This window comes from Sus scrofa, chromosome 14, assembly GCF_054392235.1.
Source record: "Sus scrofa isolate SSC_HxYL_T2T_F1_AM1 chromosome 14, Sscrofa_HxYL_maternal_Yorkshire_Landrace_v2.0, whole genome shotgun sequence".
Classification (NCBI taxonomy): Eukaryota; Metazoa; Chordata; class Mammalia; order Artiodactyla; family Suidae; genus Sus; species Sus scrofa.
The window spans coordinates 84780686-84804393 of record NC_139396.1 but is presented as its reverse complement, the minus strand read 5'-3'; the positions used below and the strand labels follow the sequence as shown (position 1 = coordinate 84804393).

Below are 23708 nucleotides of genomic sequence, written 5' to 3'. Positions count from 1 at the left end.
AACACTTCTGTATCATAAGCTTATGCTAAATAGGTAACTCTACTTACAATGATCTCTCAAGTATGCCAGAACTCAGTAATCGCAAATATACATGGTATCTGATACAGGCCTGTACTTCTTGACCATCTCCGAGAAACAAGAGCTGACAAGAAGAGACTTCGGAAAGCCTTAAGAGAATTTGAGGAACAGTTTTTTAAACAAACAGGAAGGTAAGTGTGGGCGGAGATATTTCTTAAGCTAATACTTCCTAGAGAACTACTGTTAAGAGTGAATTACAATTTTTTTGCAGGCACAGTGACTTTATACAAGACATAAATAATTTCCACAGTGACTTAGACCCAGAGTTTGTCTAATGCAACATTCTGATTGTGCCATTGTTGGGTATGTTTTATGGGAGGCTGTAGCTTATCAAGTATGAGACATCAAGTTTTTATTTTTATTTATTTTTTTAAACATCTTTTTTTTTTTTTTTTTTGGCCAAGCCTGTGGCATGTGGAAGTTCCTGGGCCAGGGATCCAACCTGCGCTACAGCATTGACCCATGCCACTGCAGCAACGACATTGTCCTTAACCAGCTGGACCATTAGAGAACTCCATGATATCAAGTTTTTAAAATAAAAGATTAACTCTCCAAATCCTTAACTTTACATAATAAATCTCAATATAACTATTGAATTTACCTAAGCCTTAAAAAATCTGATTTTTCAGTTTATATAATTTCTTTGTTCTTGTTCACTTAGTTTCACAAGTTATTTCCTACTCTATTAAATGATTATTCATTTGCTTTAAATATATTCTTTAAGCTTCAGGATATGGCCTTATTATTTTATTTTAGGATTCAGTCAAAATTTCATAGTTATTCTGTCCTTAAAGAAATGTTTAGCTATATCCTCTATTTGTCCTCTATTTTTCTATGTCAACGCAAATCTCTCTATGCACTGCATCAGTTTCTTCTAAATTGTGGTGTATCATCAACAAAATTTATGTATGTGAATATGTGTGTGTATATGTATATACATATGTGAGTGTGTATAAAATGAAATAAGGGTTATTTATCTACTTCTGGAAGAGACAGAGATAAGCCACTTAGCTGTCTTGAGGCTGTTTCCATAGTTGTAGGATGAAATGATTGGAGTTCCTGGGATATTTTAGGAAGCAGTAACTGTCAGGTGGGACATCAGCCTCTAAAAAAATGTTAAAGGGTGTAAGTTTCCCAAAGTCACAAAGTTATTAAGGTGGCAGAAGAGGAAGTCAGTGACACACTGGCTTCTGAGTATTCTTCTCCATCTAGGTGTCTTCCTTTCCTGAACTGCTTTGATTTCAGCAGCCTGAGGGTTTCCCTGATGGAGAAGAGATTATTTTCTACAAGCTTGGTCCCAAAAGCTTGGTCTACTCACCTCTTAGTAACTCTCCATTTCAGTCCTCCAGGGCTGTTCATTAGAACTGGACCTATCAAACTTTTTGTTTTCGGCAAGTCTAGATATAACCTCCTAGTTTTCTACCTGGAATCTTCACATTGATTGCTTTAAGTCTAAGTTACTTACCTTTCTGCTGATGTTAACTATCTAGTGAGAAATTGCTGTTAAATTTAGAAATAATATATAATGTTTTCTTTTTCTCTTTCATTTTTTTCCTTTACAAAATTTGCCACAACTTTTATATTTTTAAACCTATTCGAATTTAATGAGTTTGAGAATTTCCCAGTATATGAGTAGTCCTGCCTAATGGGTCTGTAGTGGTACTTAGCATGCCATTTGACATACAGGAACATTAGTTATGTTCTGCATATAGTATTCTAGTGCACCTGTGAGTCCCAAACCCATGTCAGATATACTTCATATTTGACTATAGTTATATGCCCTCTTGTGGTAATACATTTAAACTAAATGCAGAAGTGAGTGGTGCTGTATTACAAGTAAAATCAAGTAGTTGAACATCTAGGAAGTACAGATCTTGTGTTCCTAAAACATCTCATTGGGAAGGGTTTACTTTCCATAGGTAAAATTACCATGCAAATGGATTACTAAAAATTTTAAGGTACTGTAAATGTTCTTGGTAATATTCATTTTGCAAGAAGAATATCTGTATAGATAGGGCATTAATACTTATGAGGCAGGAACTATATGCTAAACACTTGAGTATGCTTTATATAATGAGAAAATTGCCTAAGGAAATTCTTGGCAAAAATTTTCATTCTGGCCAATGCATTCTTGTTTACTAGCCAAAATGGATTATGCAGGACCATAGAAAATTGCACAATGGGTTATTAACATTTCCCTATAAACTAGACCATTTCTTCACTTAGATGTGTTTGCACAATTTAAGTGGTTTTCAGACATCCAGTTATAAGATTCGTTCAGAACACAGAATGGAGGCAAAGGAACGATGTTATATAATTGAGGCAACATTTAAAAGGAACCTCATCTATAGATTTGTGTACTGTTTTGAGTTCTGAAGTAGAAATATAGAATTACAACCCAAGTAGATAATTTCATTCTTAGGGAATTTTTATAGATTAGCTGTTCTTTTACTTGTTAAGAGATATAAATATATCTTTATCAGTACTGGGAAAATAGTAGGGGTATAGGTAAAACATTAAATGTTGGCTATTTACCCATTTTCTGGCATACTAATATCAGATAAGATTTATGTTATATTTAGTAGTGATTGTGGCGACTTCCTCAGTGTTTTTCCCACTCTTTGTATTTCATAGTAATACGTGAAGATATTTTTAAAGCAATTGGCCATCTTTATTAACTAAGGAGAAAATCTTCTGAGATCCTGAAGTAACTATTGTTCTTTAAAAAATATATTCTCGTAGTATATTTTTCAGGGAAGGCAAATGATTTTAACTCCAGATGCTATCCAATTATTCTTCAAAGTAAATGTCAACATGTAGTATTAAAATGCAAATGTATAAAAATATGTGCATCATCCTATGCCTAGTTTTAGTAGAATTAGTATGCAAGGAGAACCATGGCAATTTAGACTCAAATTCTTTAAAGGAACTTGTCAGTGATTCTACTATACATTAGCAGAGATAGGTATGATAATTACAAGAAAACTTAGGCATATTTCATGCTTGTAAGGTAGCTACTGAGCTTTTTTTTTTCCTATTACCAAAATTTTGTAAGTTATTTCTGATAATATAAATTCTGTAGTACTTTTAGGTTGACATTTTTAACAACTGTCACAATAAGGGTTAAACATTCTTCACAGGTGTGGAACTGTGCAGGCATGGGTAATGGGAGGATGACTAGATAAGAAATACCATGAGGGTTCTGGTTTTTGTTTTTGTTTTTTCAGATCAGACCTTTGCCTTGCCTTACCATTGTAAATCCATACACTGGACTATATATTTGCGCAATACCTATGATATTTAACTTCTCAAAGAGTACTATTATATTGAAACATAGTAATATGTGGGAGAAGGAGGGAATGAAGGTGAAAGAGAAGAGAAAAAAAGATATGATGTAAAAACTAAGTAGAAACTGCTACTCTGTACTTGATTTTTAAGGACTTAGTTCATTATGAACTAATGGACACTTCTTTTTTTGCAGAAGCCCACAAAAGGAAGATAGGATACCAATGGCAGATGAGTACTATGAATACAAGCACATAAAAGCCAAACTGAGACTATTAGAAGTCCTCATCAGCAAGCAAGATGTGGCCAAAACTATTTGAGGTTCAGGAAATGTTTGTGATCACTTTTACCCAAGATAAGTCAAGTTTATTTTCCTCTGCCATTGTTGCTAAGTAGTTTTGACAACTGAAAATTGAAGCACTTTAGTGGTAGAATTTATTAGCTATTTTTAAGAGGGAGTGGCAAGTGTAATTATAAATGAGTAGAAGGGATTAAAATGGGGGGGGATACAAATAACAATATAATTGGAAAATAAAGTTCAATCTCCATGCCAAGGAAAAAACTTGGTATAATTATTTCAGAAAAAATCTATTTTATCAAATCTAAATAACATATAGCATCCACCTATTAAATGGGCCACTTGTTAGAGAAAGTCAATTTAGTGTCCAAAGATTACTTATATTGACATATGGAAAAGAATGTGGTTTTTAAAAATTAGTAAGAGGAAGAAAGGAAACTTTATTTTATGTAGGAAGGAATACAGCTAGTAAGAATGTAATTTATTTATTTGAAACTCCTAATAGATTTTTAAGTGATAAAAAAAATCTACTACCTTGTCCTGTAAGTCTGCTAGGCTTTCAGCACCCTAAAATATACTAGAATGTGTCACTGCTAATTTTTTATTTCTATATAAAAATAGCACATTATTTTATCATTTACTTAAAATTTTACATTTCTGATTACCAAAGTTCATTCTGATAGCATGTACTTTGTGAATTACCTTTGTCTATAACTGACAGATATTTATATTAAAATAAAATATTGTATTAAAATTTGAAAATAGGTATTTTGGATAGATGTGTCTGTAGTATATAATCTAATGTGATCATAGTTATGATTGCTAATCTTTTTGTTTACTATAAAATTATATAACTATTTTTCCATTGGGAATGTGTCTTTCTTAATGTTCAAGGTCTATACTTTGTAAAGTCAAAAAACTTTCTCATTAACTGCAGTTGTTCCTCATTCTGTACAAAATGAAAGGTTTGGAAATAGTTTGCTATGACACCTTTGGCAAGAAGCCAGAATACTTTATTTGCTTCATCAACTTTAGTGTATATTGTTTTGTTACTTTGTACTAGACCACATGTTGATTACTTTTGATTTTGTAATAATAAGTAAAAGGTCAACATTTTCTCTCTTGTACCAACCATGTTTGTATTTCTATTTTCTGTAATGTTTAAGCATGATGTTGAACAAATTCACATTTTCATGTAGTTTGGATGGGAAGAATATTGACTATTTCAGAAGCAGACTAGATCAGAGGCAATTATTATTTTCTCTGTATTTACCTGATATTTTATAACTTTTTGGAATCAGAATAATGTCCTTCATAAATTTGTTTAATTAAAGTCATCTACTTAGGACACATACACAACTATTTGAGGTTTACGAACTACATCTTTGATAAGGGAAATGGTTTCGTGACATGTATACAATTAAAATGTAACTCTATATATTCTATAAGATTGTAAATATTTTATACAACAATACAAATAAAATATTTTTCTATTATATTTATTATGTTGAAACACAGTAGTTGTTTCCTGTTAGCTAATATAAATAACATAAATAACACTGTCAAACATGTTGGAAGTGCTGATAATTCTAGGCTTCAAGATTTAACTCATGCTGCAATTACACCCTTTCATGCGGTTTGGAGTTATCCCAATATTTGTTCAGTAGATTAAAATGAGTGCATATTTAAACACCATTTATAAGCCACCATTATCTTGTACTTTGCTAAAGCAGTTTACATAATTGTTTTGTTATGTTTGGCATAAAGGAAAAATAAAAACATTGCAGCATCTAGGCAAGAGAGTGTCAGAAGGACAACTTAGGCTATTTCATCACTGAAAGTAGTGGGAAGGTTAGGGAATAGGAAACACTAAAACAGCTCTGAATGAAATTTGAAAAGTGGCAGTTTGCTTTTGGTGATAGCGGCATGTGCATGCTTCATTGGAAAACATCTGGTGATGAAAATGGACAACAGCTCCTAAGGGAAGAAAAGGGACTAAGAATAAGAAAAATGGGCATTAACGTCCAACACTGATATTACAGGTTTTGCAGCTGGGATCTTTCTTTGCATTTGCAGTAGACAAGCTCATGAGCTGATGACCAGTGATTTCTGCCACGGTGCCTAGAGAAAGATCCACAGGGTCAGTGTAAATGACTTCTAAAATGACATCCTGGGCATGGTGGTAAACCAGCATCCCATCTTCTTCTGTGCAGGTCAAAAATTTATTATCCTTGGAATTTAGTTGAGGAAGGCGCTGCTTACAAAATTCATCTCCTGGTGATCCCACAGGGGCAATAACAAGAATCACATAATGATAAGCAGTGTACATACAGTAGAAGTCCCCAAAGTACAAGTTAGTATTGGGGTTAAAAAGTTTTTCTGCTGCAATCTCAAACCTGTATCTTCCATAAGGTGAATCCTGGGGTGGCTTCCCAGTATTGAATTCAGTGCTGCAGCTGAAGAAAATGCCTTCTAATTTTCCACTGATAGGAGAGCCATGGCTACCACTGTTATCCTTGACAGCGGGCTGCATAGCATTCGCATGATGTTCTCTGTAAGAGAAAATAAACATGATCACTGCTTGGAACAATAGTGGTAAAGCTACTGATTTATAGCATTTAATGGTGGCAGGTCTAAAAGTCATTTGCTTGCTATTAAAGGCCTGAGTGCACTTCCATTCTACTGTCAGACCAAGGGGAATTACCTATAGATGGCTAAATTCTAGCCTTGCCTATAAAGTAAAGTTGCTCTGTTACACACCCTGGAGGTCTTTAATAAATTTCCTGACTAGGAAAACCAAAATGGAATTGGAACTCTTATAGCTGAAATTATAGCCTACTGGATTTCAGAAGTGACTTACTGAAAACTGGACTACAATACTGGTTATGTATGTTGACTATTTCTTTAAAGGCCAGAATTTAGACCTAAAATGAATGTTGTCTGTGTATACTGGCACAAAAGAATCTTGTTTATTTTGTTTTTGTTTTAGTTTTTTTATCCAGGAACAGTTTACTAATCAGGCCTCTCTCCTGCCTTTTGCTTAGAATAAAGCTGGTTTTTCCTCCCTTTACCCCACTCTCAGATCTATTCTCTATTCTTCTTGCTTTCCACCATGGGCTGGGACTCTCTCATCCAGTTCTTCCTGTCCTTTGGTTCCTTCCATTTCAGTTCTATCAAATGGAGGCATAGTAGGAGACCTAAGGGAGGAAGAGGTAATCCTTGAGCATGTCCACTTCCATCATGCTTCAGAGCCCTGGGGTTGTGGCAGGGCTGGGTTCATCTATATCTCTGACTACTTCTCCTGCTGGATGACCTCTACTCCCCTTCTCTTCCCAATAGTAAAATCTTTCAACGCTCATAATTCCTAGTTGCTTTAGCATCTTTTTATCAGTTGTCTTAACCCTGCCTATACTTCTGTGACAGTACTTCTGTTAAATTTCCTCCACAGTTCTCCCTGAGGGTGTGTTTTATTTCTTGCTTGGTTCTTGACTGGCAGGACTTCTAATGAAAATCACAAATTACCACTTAAGCAAGAGAAGGTTCTCCCAGTCAAAATGCTTCTTAAAGAGTCTGTGTCTCTTCCAATTAAAAGAACAAGAAAAATCCCCTGAAAGAAGAAACAATGAAACAAACTCCAGTCTACCAAATCCCAAGTTCAAAAAAGACGTAATAAAAATAATGAAGAATTAAGAAAGGCTATCAAAAGAAATGCAAATCACTTTAACAAGAAACTAGAAACTATAAAAAGGAGCTAATTAAAATTAAAATTAGAAAACTCATTTGCCTAGATGAAAACTGAGCTAAAGGCAATGAATACTAAACTAAACATTGCAGAAGAGCGAATAAGTCATCTGGAAGATAGAATAATGGAAATCACCCAATTGGAACAGCAAAGACAAATGAAAAAAATGAAAGGAATAATCTAAGACCTAGGATAATATAAAGTAGCCAATATACATATGATAGGGATCCCAGAGGAGAAGAAAGGGAAAAGGGAATCAAAAATGTACTTGAAGAAATTATGGCTGAAAACTTTCCTAACCTAAAGAAACAAGGAGATATCAAGGTATAAGAGGCACAGCGGGTCTCAAACAAGATGAACCCAAACAGGCCTACACCAAAACATTTTATAATTAAAATAGCAAAAGTTAAATAAAAGATTCTAAAGGCAGCAAGAGAAAAACAGACTTAGTTACAAGGGAACTCAAGGCTATCAGCTGATTTCTCTATAATAATGTTGCAGGCCAGAAGTGAGTGGCAAGTTATATTTGAACTCTTGAAAATAAAAATATGCAACCTAGGATACTCTACCTAGCAAGATTATCTTATAGAAGGAAAAAAGAAAGTACTTCTCAAACAAAAACTAAAAGAATACAGCAATACTATACCTATACTAAAAGAGACATTGAAAGGTCTCTATAAATAGAAAAGAAGCACAAATCTATAAGAAAGAAATTCACAGTTGCAAAGTAATCCTTTAAATATGCCAGTACACAGATTTTTTAAAAAGTCAAAAATATTTGTGAAAACAAAAGCTACAATGAACAGCAAAAGGATAAATGTGAAGATGTAAAAGAGGACATTAAAATCATAAAATGTCAGGGAGGGGAGTAAGAAAATGCAGTTTTTTAAAAGAATGTGTTTGAGCCTTTATGACTACCAGTCTAAAGAAAGTTAGGTTTGGTAATGAGTCAACATGCCTGAAAAACAGGGTAACTACACATCAAAACCATATTATACATTCACAAAAACAAAAAAGGAGAACTTGAGAATAGAAGAAAATAAAATCATCAAACCACAAAAGGAAAAACAAAGGAAAATGAAGACATACAAAATCAACTGGAAAACAAGGTTTAAAATAGCAGTAAATAAACATCTCAACAAATACCTTAAATGTTAATGTACTAAATGCTCCAGTCAAAAGACACAGATTGGCTAATAAAACAAAAGGCTAAAATACACTGCCTACAAAAGACCCATTTTAGGGTGAAGGACAGACAGAGATTGAAAGTGAGGGGATGGAAAAAGATATTTCATGCAAATGGAAATGACAAGCAAGTGAGGGTAGCAATACTCTTATCAGACAAAATAGACTTTAAAATAAAGGACATAAAGATAGAAAGACACTATATAATGACAAAAGTATAAATACAAGAAGAGTATTACACTTGTTAACATATATGCACCCAATATAGGAGAATCCAAATACATAAAACAAATGCTAACAGACATAAAGGGAGAGAGTGATTGGAATACAGTAACAGTAGGAGAATTTAAACCCCACTCACAATGGACATATCTTTGAGACAGAAAATCAATGAGGCAACAGAGATCCTAAATGACACAACATAACAGTTAGACTTAATTGATATTTTCAGGACATTACATCCAAAAAAATCAGAATATTCTTTTCAAGTGCACATGGAAGACTGAATCAAGAACAAATAGATACTTTGAACAGATTGATCACTAAAAGTGAAATAGAATCTTTAGTAAACAAAACCCCACAAAACTCCCTGCAAACAAAAGCCCAATACTGGATGGCTCACTGTAGAATTCTACCAAACATACAAAGAAGAATTTATACTGTTCCTTCTCAAACTTTTCCAAAAGTTCAAAGAAGAGGGAATGCTCCCGAAGTTATTCTATGATGCCACCATCACCCTGATACCAAAACCAAAGACAGTAACAAAAAAGAAAATTACACGTCAATCTCTTTGATGAATATAGATGCAAAAATTCTTAATAAAATATTTGCCAACTGAATCCAACAACACATAAAAAACTTCGTACATCAAAATCAAGTTGGATTCATCCCAAGGTTACAAGGATGGTTCAACATATGCAAATCAATGACACACCACATCAACAAAAGAAATAACAAAACCATATAATTATCTCAACAGATACAAAAAGCATTAGATAACATCAATATACATCAATGGTAAAAACTCTTACCAAAGTGGGTATAGAGGGATCATATCTTGACATATTAAAACCTACTATGACAAACCCACAGACAACATAATACTTGTTTGATAAGCTGAAAGAAAGCCTTCATAAATCTGGAACAAGACACAGATGCCCACTCTCACCACTTCTATTCAACACCGTATTGAAAGCCTCAGCATTCAGACAAGAAGAAATAAAATATATCCAAAATGGAAGGGAAACAGTAAAACTGTCATTATATGGAAATGACATGATACAGTGTAGAAAAAATCCTAAAGACCTCACACAAAAGTTACTACAATTAATAGATTCAGCAGGATAGAAGGATACAAGATTAAAATACAGAAGTCTGTTCCATTTCTTTACACTGTAAGTGAAATACCAGAAAGGTAAAATAATGAAAATCCTTTTTAAAGTTGCATTAAAAAGAATAAAATACTTGGGAATAAGCCTGACCAAGGAGGTGAAAGACCTATGCAGTGAGAACTATAAACACATAAAGAAAACTGAAGATGATTCAAAGAAATGGAAAGATATCCCATGCTTTTGGATTGGAAAAATTAATATTGTTAAAATGGCTATACTACCCAAAGTAATATACAGATTTAATGTGATCTCTATCATATTACACATGCCATTTTTCACAGAACTGGAATAATTCATAAAACTTATATGGAACTATAAAAGACTCAAAACTGTGAAAGTAATCCTGAGGAGAAAGAACAAAGCTGGAAGCACAACCTCCCAGACTTCAGACAAGACTACAAATTTATAATAATCAAAAAACAGTGTGGTATCGGCACAAAAACAGACATATGGGTCAACAAAACAAAACAGAGCCCAGAAATAAACCCACATACCTATGGTCAATTAATCTTCAACAAAGAAGACAAGATTATACAAAAGGAGAAAGAAAGGACAGTCTCTTCAACAAGTGGTGTTGGGAAAGTTGGACAGCAGCATGTAATTCAATGAAATTAGAGCACTCCCTCATATTATACATAAAAATGAAATGAAATCCAAAGGGTTTAAACATTTAAATATAAGACAGGACACCATAAATATCCTAGAAGAGAATATAGAGAAATCTATCTCTGACATAAATCACAATAATACTTTCTTAGGTCAGTATCCTAAGGCAGTTGACATAAAAAAAAATAGAAGAGGGACCTAATCAAACTTATAAAATTTTGCACAGAAAAGGAAACCATAAACAAAATGAAAAGACAGCCTACAGACTGGGAGAAAATATTTGCAAATGATGTGACTAACAAGGGATTGATTTCCAAAATACACGAACAGTTCAGGCAAAAAACAACCCAATCAAAAAATGGACAGAAGACATAAATAGACACTTCTTCAAAGACATACAAAAGGCCAGTAGACACATGACAGTATGCTCAACATCACTAATTTTTAGAGAAATGCAAGTCAAAATTATGATGAGATATTACCTCACACGGGTCAACTGGTCATCCATTAAAAAGTCTACAAATAACAAACGCCGGTAAAAAGGGAACCTTCCTACACTGTTGGTGGGAGTGTGGCCACTACAGAAAAGAATATGGAGGTTCCTTAAAAAGCTAAAATAAGAGTTGCCATATGATCCAGCAATACCACTCCTGGGCATATATCTGAAAAAAGATGAAAACTTTAATTTGAAAAGATGCATGCACCCCAATCTTCATAGTGGGACTACTTAAAATAGCCAAGAAATGAAAGCCTCCTAAAAATCTATCAGCAGATGGTAGATAAAGATGTGGTTTCCACATACTGAAATACTACTCGGCCATAAAAAAAATGAAATAAAGCCATTTGCAGCAACATGGATGGATCTATAGATTATCATACTAAGTGAAGAAAGTCAGAAAGAGAAAGACAAATACCATGGGATATCACTTATATGTGAACTCTAATATATGTTACAAATGAACAAAACCAGAAACAAACTCACAGACATAGAAAAAAATCTCATGGTTACCAAAGGGGAAAGAAAGGAGGGGGGCAAGGATAAATTAGGGCTTTGGGATTAGCAGATAGTCTACTATACATAAAATAGATCAACAAGTCTACTGTATAGCACAGGAAACTGTATTCAATATCTATAATAAACCATACTGGAAAATATAAAATAGAAGATAGATATATATGTATAACTGAAATGTAATCACTTTGCTATACATACAAATGTAATACAACATTGTGGTTTCAATATACTTCAATAAAAAGGAGAACATCAGTTATGCAACACTATTATTTTACATTACACTAAGAAAAAAAAACTTCTAATTTCAGTGTGATCCAATGCTTTCTTTTTTCAAAATGTTTTCAGTGTAGTTGATGTACAGTTTTCTATCAATTTCTGCTGTATAGCAAAGTGACCCAGTTATATATACATTCTTTCTCTCACATTATCCTCCATCATGTTCCATCACAAGTGATTAGTTATAGTTCATTGTGCTATACAGCAGGATTTCATTGCTTAGCCACTCCAAAGGCAATAGTTGGCATCTACAAACTTCCAACTCCTACTCTATACTATCCTCTACATTTCCCCCTTGGCAAACACAAGTCTGTTCTCCATGTCCATGAGTTTTATTTTTTCTTTTCTTTTTTTATTACTCAATGAATTTATTACATTTATAGTTGTACAATGATCATCACAATCAAGTTTTATAGGATTTCCATCTCACAACCCCAACGCATCCTCCCACCCCCCAAACTGTCTCCTTTGGAAAGCATAATTTTTTCAAAGTCTGTGAGTCAGTATCTGTTCTGCAAAGAAGTTCACTGTGTCCTTTTTTCAGATTCCACATGCCAGTGAAAGCATTTGATGTTTGGTGTCTCATTGTCTGACTGACTTCACTTAGCATGTTAATTTCTAGGCCCATCCATGTTGCTAAAAATGCTGGTATTTCATTTCTTTTAATGGCTGAGTAATATTCCATTGTGTGTATGTGCCACATCTTCTTGATCCACTCCTCTGTTGATGGACACTTAGGTTGTTCCCATGTCTTGGCTATTGTAAATAGTGCTGCAATGAACATTGGAGTACATGTGTCTTTTTCAGGTCATGGTTTTCTCTGGATAGATGCCCAGGAGTGGGATTGCTGGATCAGATGGTAGTTGTATTTTTAGTTTCCTGAGGAAACTCCATACTGTTTTCCACAGTGGTTGCACCAATTTACAATCAACAGTGTAATGGGGTTCCTTTTTCTCCACACCTTCTCCAGCCCTTATTGTTTGTAGACTTTTTGATGATGGCCATTCTGGCTGGTGTAAGGTGGTACCTCATAGTGGTTAAGCTGTTGACTGGAGATTTTTCTTTTTTAAGAAAGGCCTGTATAGCTATGAAATGACCTCTAAGCACTTCTTTTGTGGCAACCCATACTTTCTGAATGGTTGTCTTGAGTTATTTTTTTAATTTCCTATTTGATATCCTCATTGACCCACTGCTTTTTTATTAGCATGTTGTTTAGTCTCCAGGTAGTCAGTTTTTTTCTCATTTCTTTTCCTATGGTTGATTTCTAGTTTAATGCCATTGTGGTCAGAGAAGATGCTTGAATTAATTTCTATAGTCTTAAATTTGTTGAGGTTAGTTTTGTGCTCCAGAATGTGTCAATCATTGAGAATATTCCATGTGCATTTGAAAAGAATATATATTCTGATTTTTTTGACACAATATCCTGAAAATGTCAAGTCTAACATTTTTATTGTGTCATTTAGGATTTATCTCGCCTTATTGATTTTCTGTCTAGGGGATCTGTCCATTGATGTGAGTGGAATGTTAAATTCTTCTACTATTATTGTATTCCCATCAATTTTTCCCTTTATGTCCGTTAGTGTTTGTTGTATGTATGTGGGTTCTCCTATGTTAGGGGCATATATATTTATGAGTATAATATCCTCTTCTTGAATTGATCCTTTTATCATTAATTAGTGTCCTATTTTGTCTCTTTATGGCCTTTGTTTTAAAGTCTACTTTGTCTGATATAAGTATTGCAACTCCTGCTTTCCTGTCTTTTCCATGGGAATGAACTGTCTTTTTCCATTCTCTCACTTTAAATTTATACGTGCCATTTGCCCTAAGGTGAGTCTCTTTGTAGGCAACATATTGTTGGCTCCTATTTTTTATCCACTCTGCCACTCCATGTCTTTTGACTGGAACATTCAGTCCATTTACATTTAAGGTAATTATTGGTAAATATGTATTTATTGACATTTTAAACATTATTTTCCAATTGATTCTGTATTTCTCCTTTGTTCCTTTTTTTTTTGTTTGGATGATTTCCTTTTATTTTATGCTTGTGTCCTCTTCTTTTTAGTTTTTGTAAATGTATTGTTTGGTTTTGATTTGTGCCCCGTTTTTCAATTATGTTAACCTCTTCCTAAATCCTATATCCTGATAGGTATATAGGCTCAAACACATTCTTTAAAAAAAAGTCTAGATTTTCTTACTTTCCATGATCTTAATTCCTTTTTTTTAACATCTTCATGTTTATCCTTTGTTGTTACTTGTGTTTTCCCTCACTTTTATAATAGGTTTTTTTTTTCCCTTTTAGATCTATATACTGCCTCAAGCGATTACTTTCCAATTGTGATTTCCTCCTCCTTTATCTTCTTAATCCTTCCTATTTAGAGGAGATCTTTCAGTATTTCTTTTAGATTGGGTTTAGTATTGCTATACTCTTTCAATTTTTGTTTTTTGGAGAAACTATTTCTCCGTCTATTTTAAATGATATTCTTCCTTGGTAGCATTCTAGGCTGCAAATTTTTCCCTTTTAGAACTTTGACTATATCTTATCACTCTCTTCTGGCCTGTAGTGTTCTGTAGAGAAATCTGCTGATAACCTTACAGGGGTTCCCTTATAATTAGCTGTTTTTCTCTTGCTGCCTTTAGAATCCTCTCCTTGTCTTTAACTTTTGCCACTTGTGCTTAATATGTCTTATTGTGGGCCTGTTTGGGTTCAACTTGTTTGGGGCCTTCTGTGATTCCTGTATCCTGATATCTGTTTCCTTTAGAATTGGAAAGTTTTTGACTGTAATTTCTTCAAATATATTTTCAATCCCCTTTTCTCTTTCTTCTCCTTCTGGAATCCCTATTAGGTGTAGATTGGCCTACTTTATATTATCTCATAGTTCTCTTATATTGCTTCCATGTTTTTTCATTTTGTTTTCTGTCTGCTGTCCTGCTTGGATGATTTCCATTATTCTGTCTTCCAAGTCACTAAATTTGTTCCTCTGCATTATTCATTCTGCTCTTCAGTTCCTTTAACTCATCTTTGTCTCTTCAAATGATTTTCTAATTTTCCTGGGTCCTACTTATAGTTTCTAGTTCCTTTATAAAGTAATCTGCATTACTGTTCATATCCAGTGCTTTCTTTTATATTAAAACATCCTCAACTAAAACAATCTAAAAAAAAAGAGTTTGTGGGTCAGTGAGGTATGACTTGCCTTTGGAACAACAATGGATCTCAAATTCTAGCATTTGTGATCTACAAAGGGAGCTTATTACAACTGCAGATTCAAGAGAAGACCAAGAAACTGTCACAGATTAGAGGAGAGAAAGAAGACATGATAAATAAATGCTATATGATATCCTGGATATGGATTCCCACATTTTCACTCTTTTGTTCTTTCTTCCTTCTTGATATTCCAAAATTCCCTTTTTAAAAAGCATTTCCTTCATGTTTCAAAAACTTCTATTAGTCATTGTTTTAGGGTGGATAGGCTGATGATAAATTCCCTTACTTTTCCTTCATTTGATCATGGTTGATTCTCTTTCACTCTTAAAAGGATATTTTCCCTTCTGGGTTAACTGTACTCTTCTAGAACTTGAACATATTCCGCCACTTCCTTCTGACCTATTTAGTTGCTACTGCTGCTGCTATCAAATTATTTTTCCTCTATAGATAAAGCCTCTTTTTTATTTGACCATTTTTGGGATTTTTTCCCATGTCTTCAGTTTTCAGGAGTTCATAAAGTGTCTTGGCAAGGATTTCTACATGTTTATCTTGTTTGGGGTTTATTTAGATTCCTGAGTCTTTAGGTTTATGTCATTTGCCAAATTTGGTTAATACTGAGCTATTATTTATTTGAATATCTTTTCAGTTCCACCCTCATCCTCCTTTCCTTTTTGACTCTGATGAAACAATATTAGCTTTAGTCCCACATGTCCACAAGGTTCTGCTCATTATTTTTTCAATGTCCTCTCTGTTATTTAGTTTGGGTAGTTTCTTTTGTTCCATCTTCAAATTCACTGATTCTTTCATCTCCTTGATTTTGTTGTTGAGCACATCCATGAGGTTTTTTTTTAAACTTAGAGTGTGTTTTTCAGTTCAAAATTTTCCATTTGTTTTTTTACATTTTCTATTTCTTTGCTGTTTTCATTTGTTTCAAGTGTGTTTGGAGTTGCTTTTTGAAAAACTCACTTTTATAGTGGCTTTAGAAAATCCTAGTCAGATAATTCCAAGATCTGTATTATTTTAGTGTTGGTGTCTGTTGATCATCTTTTCTCATTCAAGTTAAGATTTTCCTGGTTCTTGGTATAATGAATAGACTTCAGTTGAATCCTGTACATTTTGGCTATTATGAGACTAGATCTTATAGTATTTTAGTAGGCCTCTTCTGACTCCACACCCAGTGGGGGAAATGGGGGGGGGGTCACTTCACTGCTGTCAGGGGATGAGAGTTCAGGTTCTCCAGTCAGCCTCAATGACATAGGGCAAGGGGTGTGAGTACTGGGTGGAGGTGGGAGTTTGGGGTCCCTCTAGGCTTCTGCTAATATAGTCTAGCTTGGAGAGGTAGGGGTTTTCTCATTACTGCTTCCTATGTGGCCTTCACTGACACTGCAGAAGCAAACCTTATCATCATCCATAGGCTGTGGTACAAGTCCTGGTTTTCACTAGGCCTCTTCTGACACCACCCCAGTGGGGAGGATGATAGGCATCTCATTGCCTCTGGTGGGGGTATAAATCTAAACTTCCCACCTATTCACCCTCCTCTGACACTACCCAGCAAGGGATGAAGGAGGAAGGGATGGTGATTCCTTAGAGTGGGGAGGTGGAAGTCTAGGTTCCCCACTAGGCCTTGGCTGCGGGGTGAGGGGCACAATTTTTTCCCCCATGATATTTGGTTGGAATAGGGTAGTTATTATCTAAAATGTTTCTTTCTTCAAAGCTGTCTCTTAACTGATCATTTGGGCAAACAGAGAAAAACTGCTGGGAAGATTTTTTTTTTGCCTGTGTACTGATGTGAGTTGATGGCTTCTCTAGCACCTAGTCCAGAGCTAAAAAGAAAATTCAAGGAGCTCATCACTGTATTGTTCCTTGAGTCCCAAGATCCATAACTGGTTTATCTTCTCTCCACCTTTCAGAGTCTAATGTTTAATATATATAAATATGAAATATGTATCTATCTATCTATATATATGAATTATATATATAATGTCCAGGGGTTTTAGCTGTACTTAGTGGGAGAAAGGGAGAAATGCGTTGATTCCATTTTGTCCTGAATCAAAAATTCTTAACCCTGTTACATTTTCATTAATAAAACCCAATTATTAATATGATACATATCCTACATGAATCTATAAGTACAATTATATGAAATTATAACAGCATAAAATATATAAACAAGAATTTAGGCTAGGAGAAATGTCTTAATATCAGTGACTGACATCAATTTTAAGAATATACAATCAAATTCTAGCAACCAAAAAGTACTAGAATTCCTATACATGTCTACCAATCTCAGTGGATTCCTGAAGAGAAAACTTTCAGATACAGAAAGGTATTTTAAGGACAATTCATCTACTTAGTGAACTTGAAGGAGTAAGAGAGAGGAAAGTGGTATTCTGATCTGCGGTAAGGTAAAGCAATATTAATTTAAGAATTCATTTCTAGAAGAAGAGATCAAAATGAGTTCATTCCATATGCACTGAGTCAGAATTTATCCAGGGCTTCTTCATAATTCATAATTATTTAGAAAGTGAGCCAGGAAAGTCAAAAGTTCCTTTCTTCTTAAGTATTGTGAATAACAAGATGACATTTTAAAATTAATTCTGGTAAAGTGTGCCCTAATTAGACTGCATTACATGAAAATGAAATCATGATCCACTGATGCAAATGCATCTTCAGTTAATACAGCCTTTTAAAAAAGCAATGTTGAAAAATTATACCCATGCCTTGGAAAGTATATTTATTATATATATATACTTCAGTATATGTATATAAACTGCATCAAAATACAATTCACATGGGTGGATTTTATTATAGCTATCATGGAAAAGCCAACAAAGGTAAATTTCCTTGTTAGTAAATACATCTTTTATGCTAGTATGTTGGAATCAATCATACAATATATACAATAACTTTTCCACTTTCCATGATTCTTGTCTTTAACTTTTTACTTCTTGCAAGAATTTTTGAAAGTAGAGCAAAGTCTAGAGTATCTAAGGACCTGAGAACAGAAGGCCAATTCCCATCCAAAGGAAAGAAAAAAATCAGAGAAATACTGACCTCCAGTGGCCACCTAAAAAGACACTGGCAATAATCCAGGAATGTAGATCTAGTACCAATGATGTATTTATTTATTCTACTGATGCATTTATTTATTATTAAAAAAATAGAAACAGTGGATCTTTTTTCTTTCTAATTTTATGCTTATCCAACATAAATAAATAACTTTCTTGTTGAATATATAAGATCATTCCCATTCAACAACTGAAAGGTATAATAATTTGTGTTCTGTCTCTCAGTTCATTTTCTCTAAGTTATATGAATGGCATCTACCATGAATTATAGAGACTCAAGGTAAATAATTTACTATAAAAGAGAATTATGGAGTAAACCCTGCATTTGTAGGATATTCAAACATAAGGCAGGAATAGTTTTCATGATCAAAATATATAAAAATATATGATACTGCAAAGAACTTAATTTGAAGAACACACATGCCGAAATGCACCTCTCGCTCTCTGTTTCCCTTTGCATTTTTGACAGCTCTGAGCTTATTTAGATCTGGAATCATGATCTTGATTTAAGAAAAACTAAAGAGTCATGAAGCAAACAAACAAAAAACCCCAAAAACTTACTAAATTTTTTTTTTCATATACAATCTTTTCAAGAATACTTTAGAGTTTAAAGTGAGATCAAGGCTTTTAAAATGACAAAGTATAGGGAATTCTGTGAAAAGCTTTAGAACCTATATAGCATTTATCAAGCTAAAAGCTTCAGTCTCGTGTTAAAACACACATCTGCCTATTTATTCTCCTGAATATTTTTCTACAAATATGAAAGCGCTGTAAGTATTAAAACTACCTGTGACATGGAATTTTTTTGAATTCTTGTAAACTGCTTCCAGGGATAAACATATATTCTCAGAAATATAGCTGAACAGTAAAATTCAAAAGTAAAGAAAGGATATTTTCCTCATGAATAATTAACCCAAGATAATGGCTAAGAGATTTCTCTACATAGGCAGAAGCCTGAAAATTTCCCCTCATTCACCCTTTAAAAAATTTCCATGAAACAGTCACGCTTTTAAAAATTCTCTCTTACTCAATGATCCACAAGAGGAGGAGAAAATTTGGTAGATGGTATGAGACAGAAGGCACTCTGTTATTGGGAATTAGAGGTTGAATGTGTACCTGCAAATGAAATGCTCATCCATCTCAACCCTGGAGGTTTAAGATCTTCCATTCAAATAGATAGGAATTGGTATGACAAATGATTATGGAAAGGAATCTAAGTCAAGTGGAAAAAAAATCCTTTGATTCGACTTTTTCTACTTAATGATTCTGGGAATAAAAGTCAGTATAAATAACTATTTTGAGAAGAAAACTAAAATTGCTATTTTGCAAGAGCAGACTTGAGGGAAAACTGAGCCTCGAGGGAAACCTGAGCCTCAAATTTGGAATGGCACTTGGTAAAGCAAATCAGTATATATTTTTGATTCTTACCGAATATAGTCAAAATATTCCTTGTGCTGGTTACGATAAAAAACAGAAAATTTAAGCATTCGTCCTGAAATCACTTCAGCCTTCTCCAATAGCTGTGTGAGATGAACTTTTGAATAATCTGAAAAAAACAGTAGATTATTAAAAATACATTATCAAAAGTATTAAGTATACATGCTTAATAAATTATAGATTATAAAAATTCACTTTTAGGAAATTCATCTTAGTGAGTAGGAAATTGCGCTTAGAAAACATTCATTGTCTTTGTGTGCCACATTTTTTTCTTTCTACAAAAATATTTTTGTCATAGTTTATTGGTTGTTTGGTTGCTTTTTAGAATACCTTTGCATTTTTTTCACACATTGAAATTAAAGATCCTGAAACCAAAATATTAAATAAGGAATACAGTCTCTGTACAACCAAGTCATGAAAATGAACCCTACTAGCCTTCCTTCAATCAGGTGATAAATCAAATAAAAGAAGCTTGTAGCCTGCAATCAATAGCAAATGAAATTTAAAGATGTAATAATAATAACTTCCTTTTAATTTACTTCTTAAATCTATGAGATTGGCAAGGTAGATTAAGTATGACCATTTTATTGCTGCAGAGACTGAGGTTTTTATCACAGTTTGCCAAATGTTCATGAAGCCAGTAACTTAGAGACTCGGCCTTTGGATTCTAGTTAGTAGTTTTGGAGTATGTAAGACTCATGAAATTCTAAAACATCTGTCAAGGTAACCTGATCTTTTCACCAAATTTTTGTTTTGAAAATTGAGGATTGTTGTCAAATCTTCTGTACTAAAATCTAGGCAACAATTTTGGTCTATAAAGATTTTAAGACTTTCCAAACAAAAGTAGCCCAGTTGAACTACTCATGGTAGCAATGTTTGTTTACCCACTGCTTCACTGGCTCAACAAACATTTATTGAGAGTAGAACATATGAGGTACAAGGCATCATGCAAAATTATACGACCAGGATAAAAGATTACTCTCAAAGAATTCACAGCCTAAGGGAAGAGCTAAATATATAGACAACTATGTTTCATCTCTGTCCATTAGTCAGTGCATTCTATTTTATTTCTAATACTTTGTATAGTGCATAGCCCACAGCATGTGCTCTAAATTTTGAATTAGATGTTTAGATTAAAAACAATTTATATAAAATATTGACTCAAAATTTACAGAGTCAAGGTTATTAATAAAGCTGAGGTGAAACAGGCTCTTAATTATTTTAATAAGTTGAAACAAGTTTGAATAGCTTAAGTTCCCCTGAGATGTTACTCATGGAAATAAAAATGCAAAATAGTTTATAGAAAAATACTGTGGAACATTTAAAAACTTGCATTTTCCTAGTTACTACCCCGTAAGTTCTTTAGAAGATTTAAAGAATACAGCTGAATAAAAGAGCAACAGAGAGATCACTCTAAAGGAAAGTAAGAAGACATAAGACTTTTCTTTATATACCTAGATATAAAACATGTACTCATGTAGTTATATAGAACTGAGTGTATTTGTGTGTGTATCTAGGTTAGATAGATTATTTCTGAACTGAAAATGCCAAAGGTCTTCCCCTTTCCCTAATGTCAAATGGGTTTTAGTGGGTAACTTAAAGCTCTTTTAATGAACAAATACTACGGTACTGTATGGTGTAGTCCTATGGAAAATAGCAGGTGATAAAAAAATGTCAAATGATATCAGGTCTTATTTAGATTAATCCTCCCTGGTAGGATGCAATAAGAGCAAATAGGGAGATGTGTAAAAATATTAAACATGATGTAGATTCCAAGGAAATATTTTAATTCAGGAAAAAATTGAGGGGTACATTAATTCTAATATGACACATCACATACAGATAAAAATTGTATCAATGAGAAATTCTTTACACATTATTCTTTACACGATACTGAAATCATTACCTATTTAATTACTGAATACTGGATATGATGTATACCATATTTCATCTATTCTAAAATGTATTTTTTCATATTTTATCATCTCTGAGTCTGACAATAAATGTGATAGAAAAATAATTTCACAGCTTAATTGGCAGTTTAATTTTTTCTTAACAATATAAAAATGGTGGACCTTTTAAGCAATGATGTCTCAGGAAAAAATACAGTATCAGAGAGTACTATTTTCCTTGCTTTCATATGTTAAGGATGTTGCAATCCTAATTCCTCATAGTAATTTCCTCATAGGAAAAAACAAAAAGGGTTGAAGTTAAAATCACAATAACTTAGAATTAAAACTTCAACCATTCTACATATCTACATGAGACATTTTATACTGAGTTTGGGATTAAGAAAAACAGAAGATAATGAGATAAAGCAGTAGCTAAGCATGTAGAGAGTCTAAAATAATTCCAAGTGTGAGGCTATGGAAAAAAAACAGCTGATTTATCTGAAGGATGCCTCAGCTGTGGAAAGTTGCTAAGCAACCTGCAATAGGTGAGGCAAATTGTTTTAAGACTTCTTCTACAAGCTCCTTTCTGTTGAAACAAACATCCAACCTCTCTTTACAATTATGGAGGAAACAATCACCTAAACAAAGAAGAGGAAACAAAGCCCTATTCAAAGAGACAAAAGGAGTGGATGGCAGATATATTCAGGCAGAGATATCTTTGTGTCCCTTCACCCCTTTTAAGTGCTCAATAAATATTGTTTCTTGATTGAATGAATAAACAAATAGATAAAGGCCTAAGATGAATGGTAACATTTACAACCCAGTGGAATATTAAAGTACAGTTCAAGACCAAAGGGCTTTCCATATCAGGTAGTCCCAATGCCAAATGGCTAGGAAGGACTTTCTAATGAAGCAAAGACACACACACAAGTTTAGAGGGAGATCTTCAGCATTTAAGTGAAAAATCTAGTAACATTTTTGCCAGGTACAGTCATTAAGATTTGCCTCCATTCCCTTAAAGGAGAGAATGATGTTCCTGGCTTCTTTCTTTTAAGACTTGTGAAAATAAGTAACAGAAAAAAAAAAAAAAAAAAAAAAGGGAAGAAAAAAACTCTCTCACTCGCTCAAAATAAATTTCAAAATATGCTGAGGATAGCTCTACTACTCAGCCATAGAAAAGAACAAAATAATGCCATTTGCAGCAACACGGATGCAACTAGAGATTCTCATACTAAGTGCAGTAAATCAGAAAGAGGAATAAAAATACCATATAATATCACTTATATGTAGAATCTAAAATATGGCACAAATGAACCTATCTACAAAATGGAAACAGACTCACAGACAGAGAACAGACTTGTGGTTGCCAAGGGGGAGGTGGGAGGGAAATGGATGAACTGGGAGTTTGGGGTTAGTAGAGGCAAACTATTACATTTAGAATGGAGGTCCTGCAGTAAAGCCCAGGGAACTATATCCAATCTCTTGGGATAGAACATGATGGAAGATAGTATCAGAATATATATGTATGTTTGGGTCACTTTGCTGTACAGCAGAAATTGGCACAGCATTGTAAATCATCCACACTTTAATAAAAAGTACACTATGTATATTTTCAACTTGCATACATTTTTAATGATATTTGTTTTTTCCATAATAGTTGGTTTACAGTGTTCTGTTAATCTTCTACTACATAGCAAAGTGACTCAGTCACAATACACATATATACATTCTTATTTGCAAAGCTTTTACTTTGAAAACTCAAACTGTCCATGTAGCACAGAAGTACTTTAATATCATTAACCAGTTTTTGCTGAAAACCTTAGCTCCCTCTAATCAATTTATTCTGTCACACAATGCTACTGGAATGCAAAAATGACCAACACAATACATATCACTTCATAATTACAAAAAATAAATATATTTTCTATAATTGGCTTTCCAGGAACTATGAAATAATTTTTTTTTCTGTATTTGTACCCAGTTCTCTTACCTGCTGTGCAGAATTCTATAATTTCACTCCATTCAGACACAACATAATCACCGTCGACTTGTTTTGAGGCAGTCTGCACTGCTACTGTATACTCAGTTCTTGGGCTCAAAAACCAGTGTCCACGTACAGTCATCGGCAAAGGAACAGCTTTTGCCACGAGTTTTGTTGGAACATCCTAAGAAAGGAAAGAAGGAAAGTAGGAAAGAAGGAAGAAAGTAATGAAAGGAGGGAAATGAATTAATT

At 33.7% G+C, this 23708-nt stretch overlaps 2 protein-coding genes across 14 annotated transcripts in view; one reads left to right on the top strand and one right to left on the bottom strand.

Annotated features, from left to right (window-relative positions):
- FAM13C (family with sequence similarity 13 member C) overlaps window positions 1-5159 on the top strand; it is a 131367-nt gene extending 126208 nt beyond the window's left edge. For all 12 annotated transcript variants that reach the window (XR_014827950.1, XR_014827949.1, XM_084996998.1 and 9 more), the window contains 2 exons: window positions 108-209; window positions 3560-5159. Coding sequence is in view for 10 of the 12 variants with exons in the window: in XM_084996998.1 (XP_084853124.1) it covers window positions 108-209; window positions 3560-3683 (226 nt within the window). In the remaining 2 variants the exon portion in view is untranslated. The remainder of the gene's footprint in view (window positions 1-107; window positions 210-3559) is intronic.
- Window positions 3125-23708, bottom strand: part of PHYHIPL (phytanoyl-CoA 2-hydroxylase interacting protein like) — a 91764-nt gene continuing 71180 nt past the window's right edge. The window contains exons 4-6 of one of the 2 annotated variants that reach the window (XM_084993039.1): window positions 23466-23640; window positions 19575-19692; window positions 3125-6213 (exon numbers count right to left, since the gene is read on the bottom strand). In XM_084993039.1, the coding sequence (XP_084849165.1) occupies window positions 5679-6213; window positions 19575-19692; window positions 23466-23640 (828 nt within the window). In that variant the 3' untranslated portion in view covers window positions 3125-5678. 2 annotated transcript variants of the gene reach the window in all.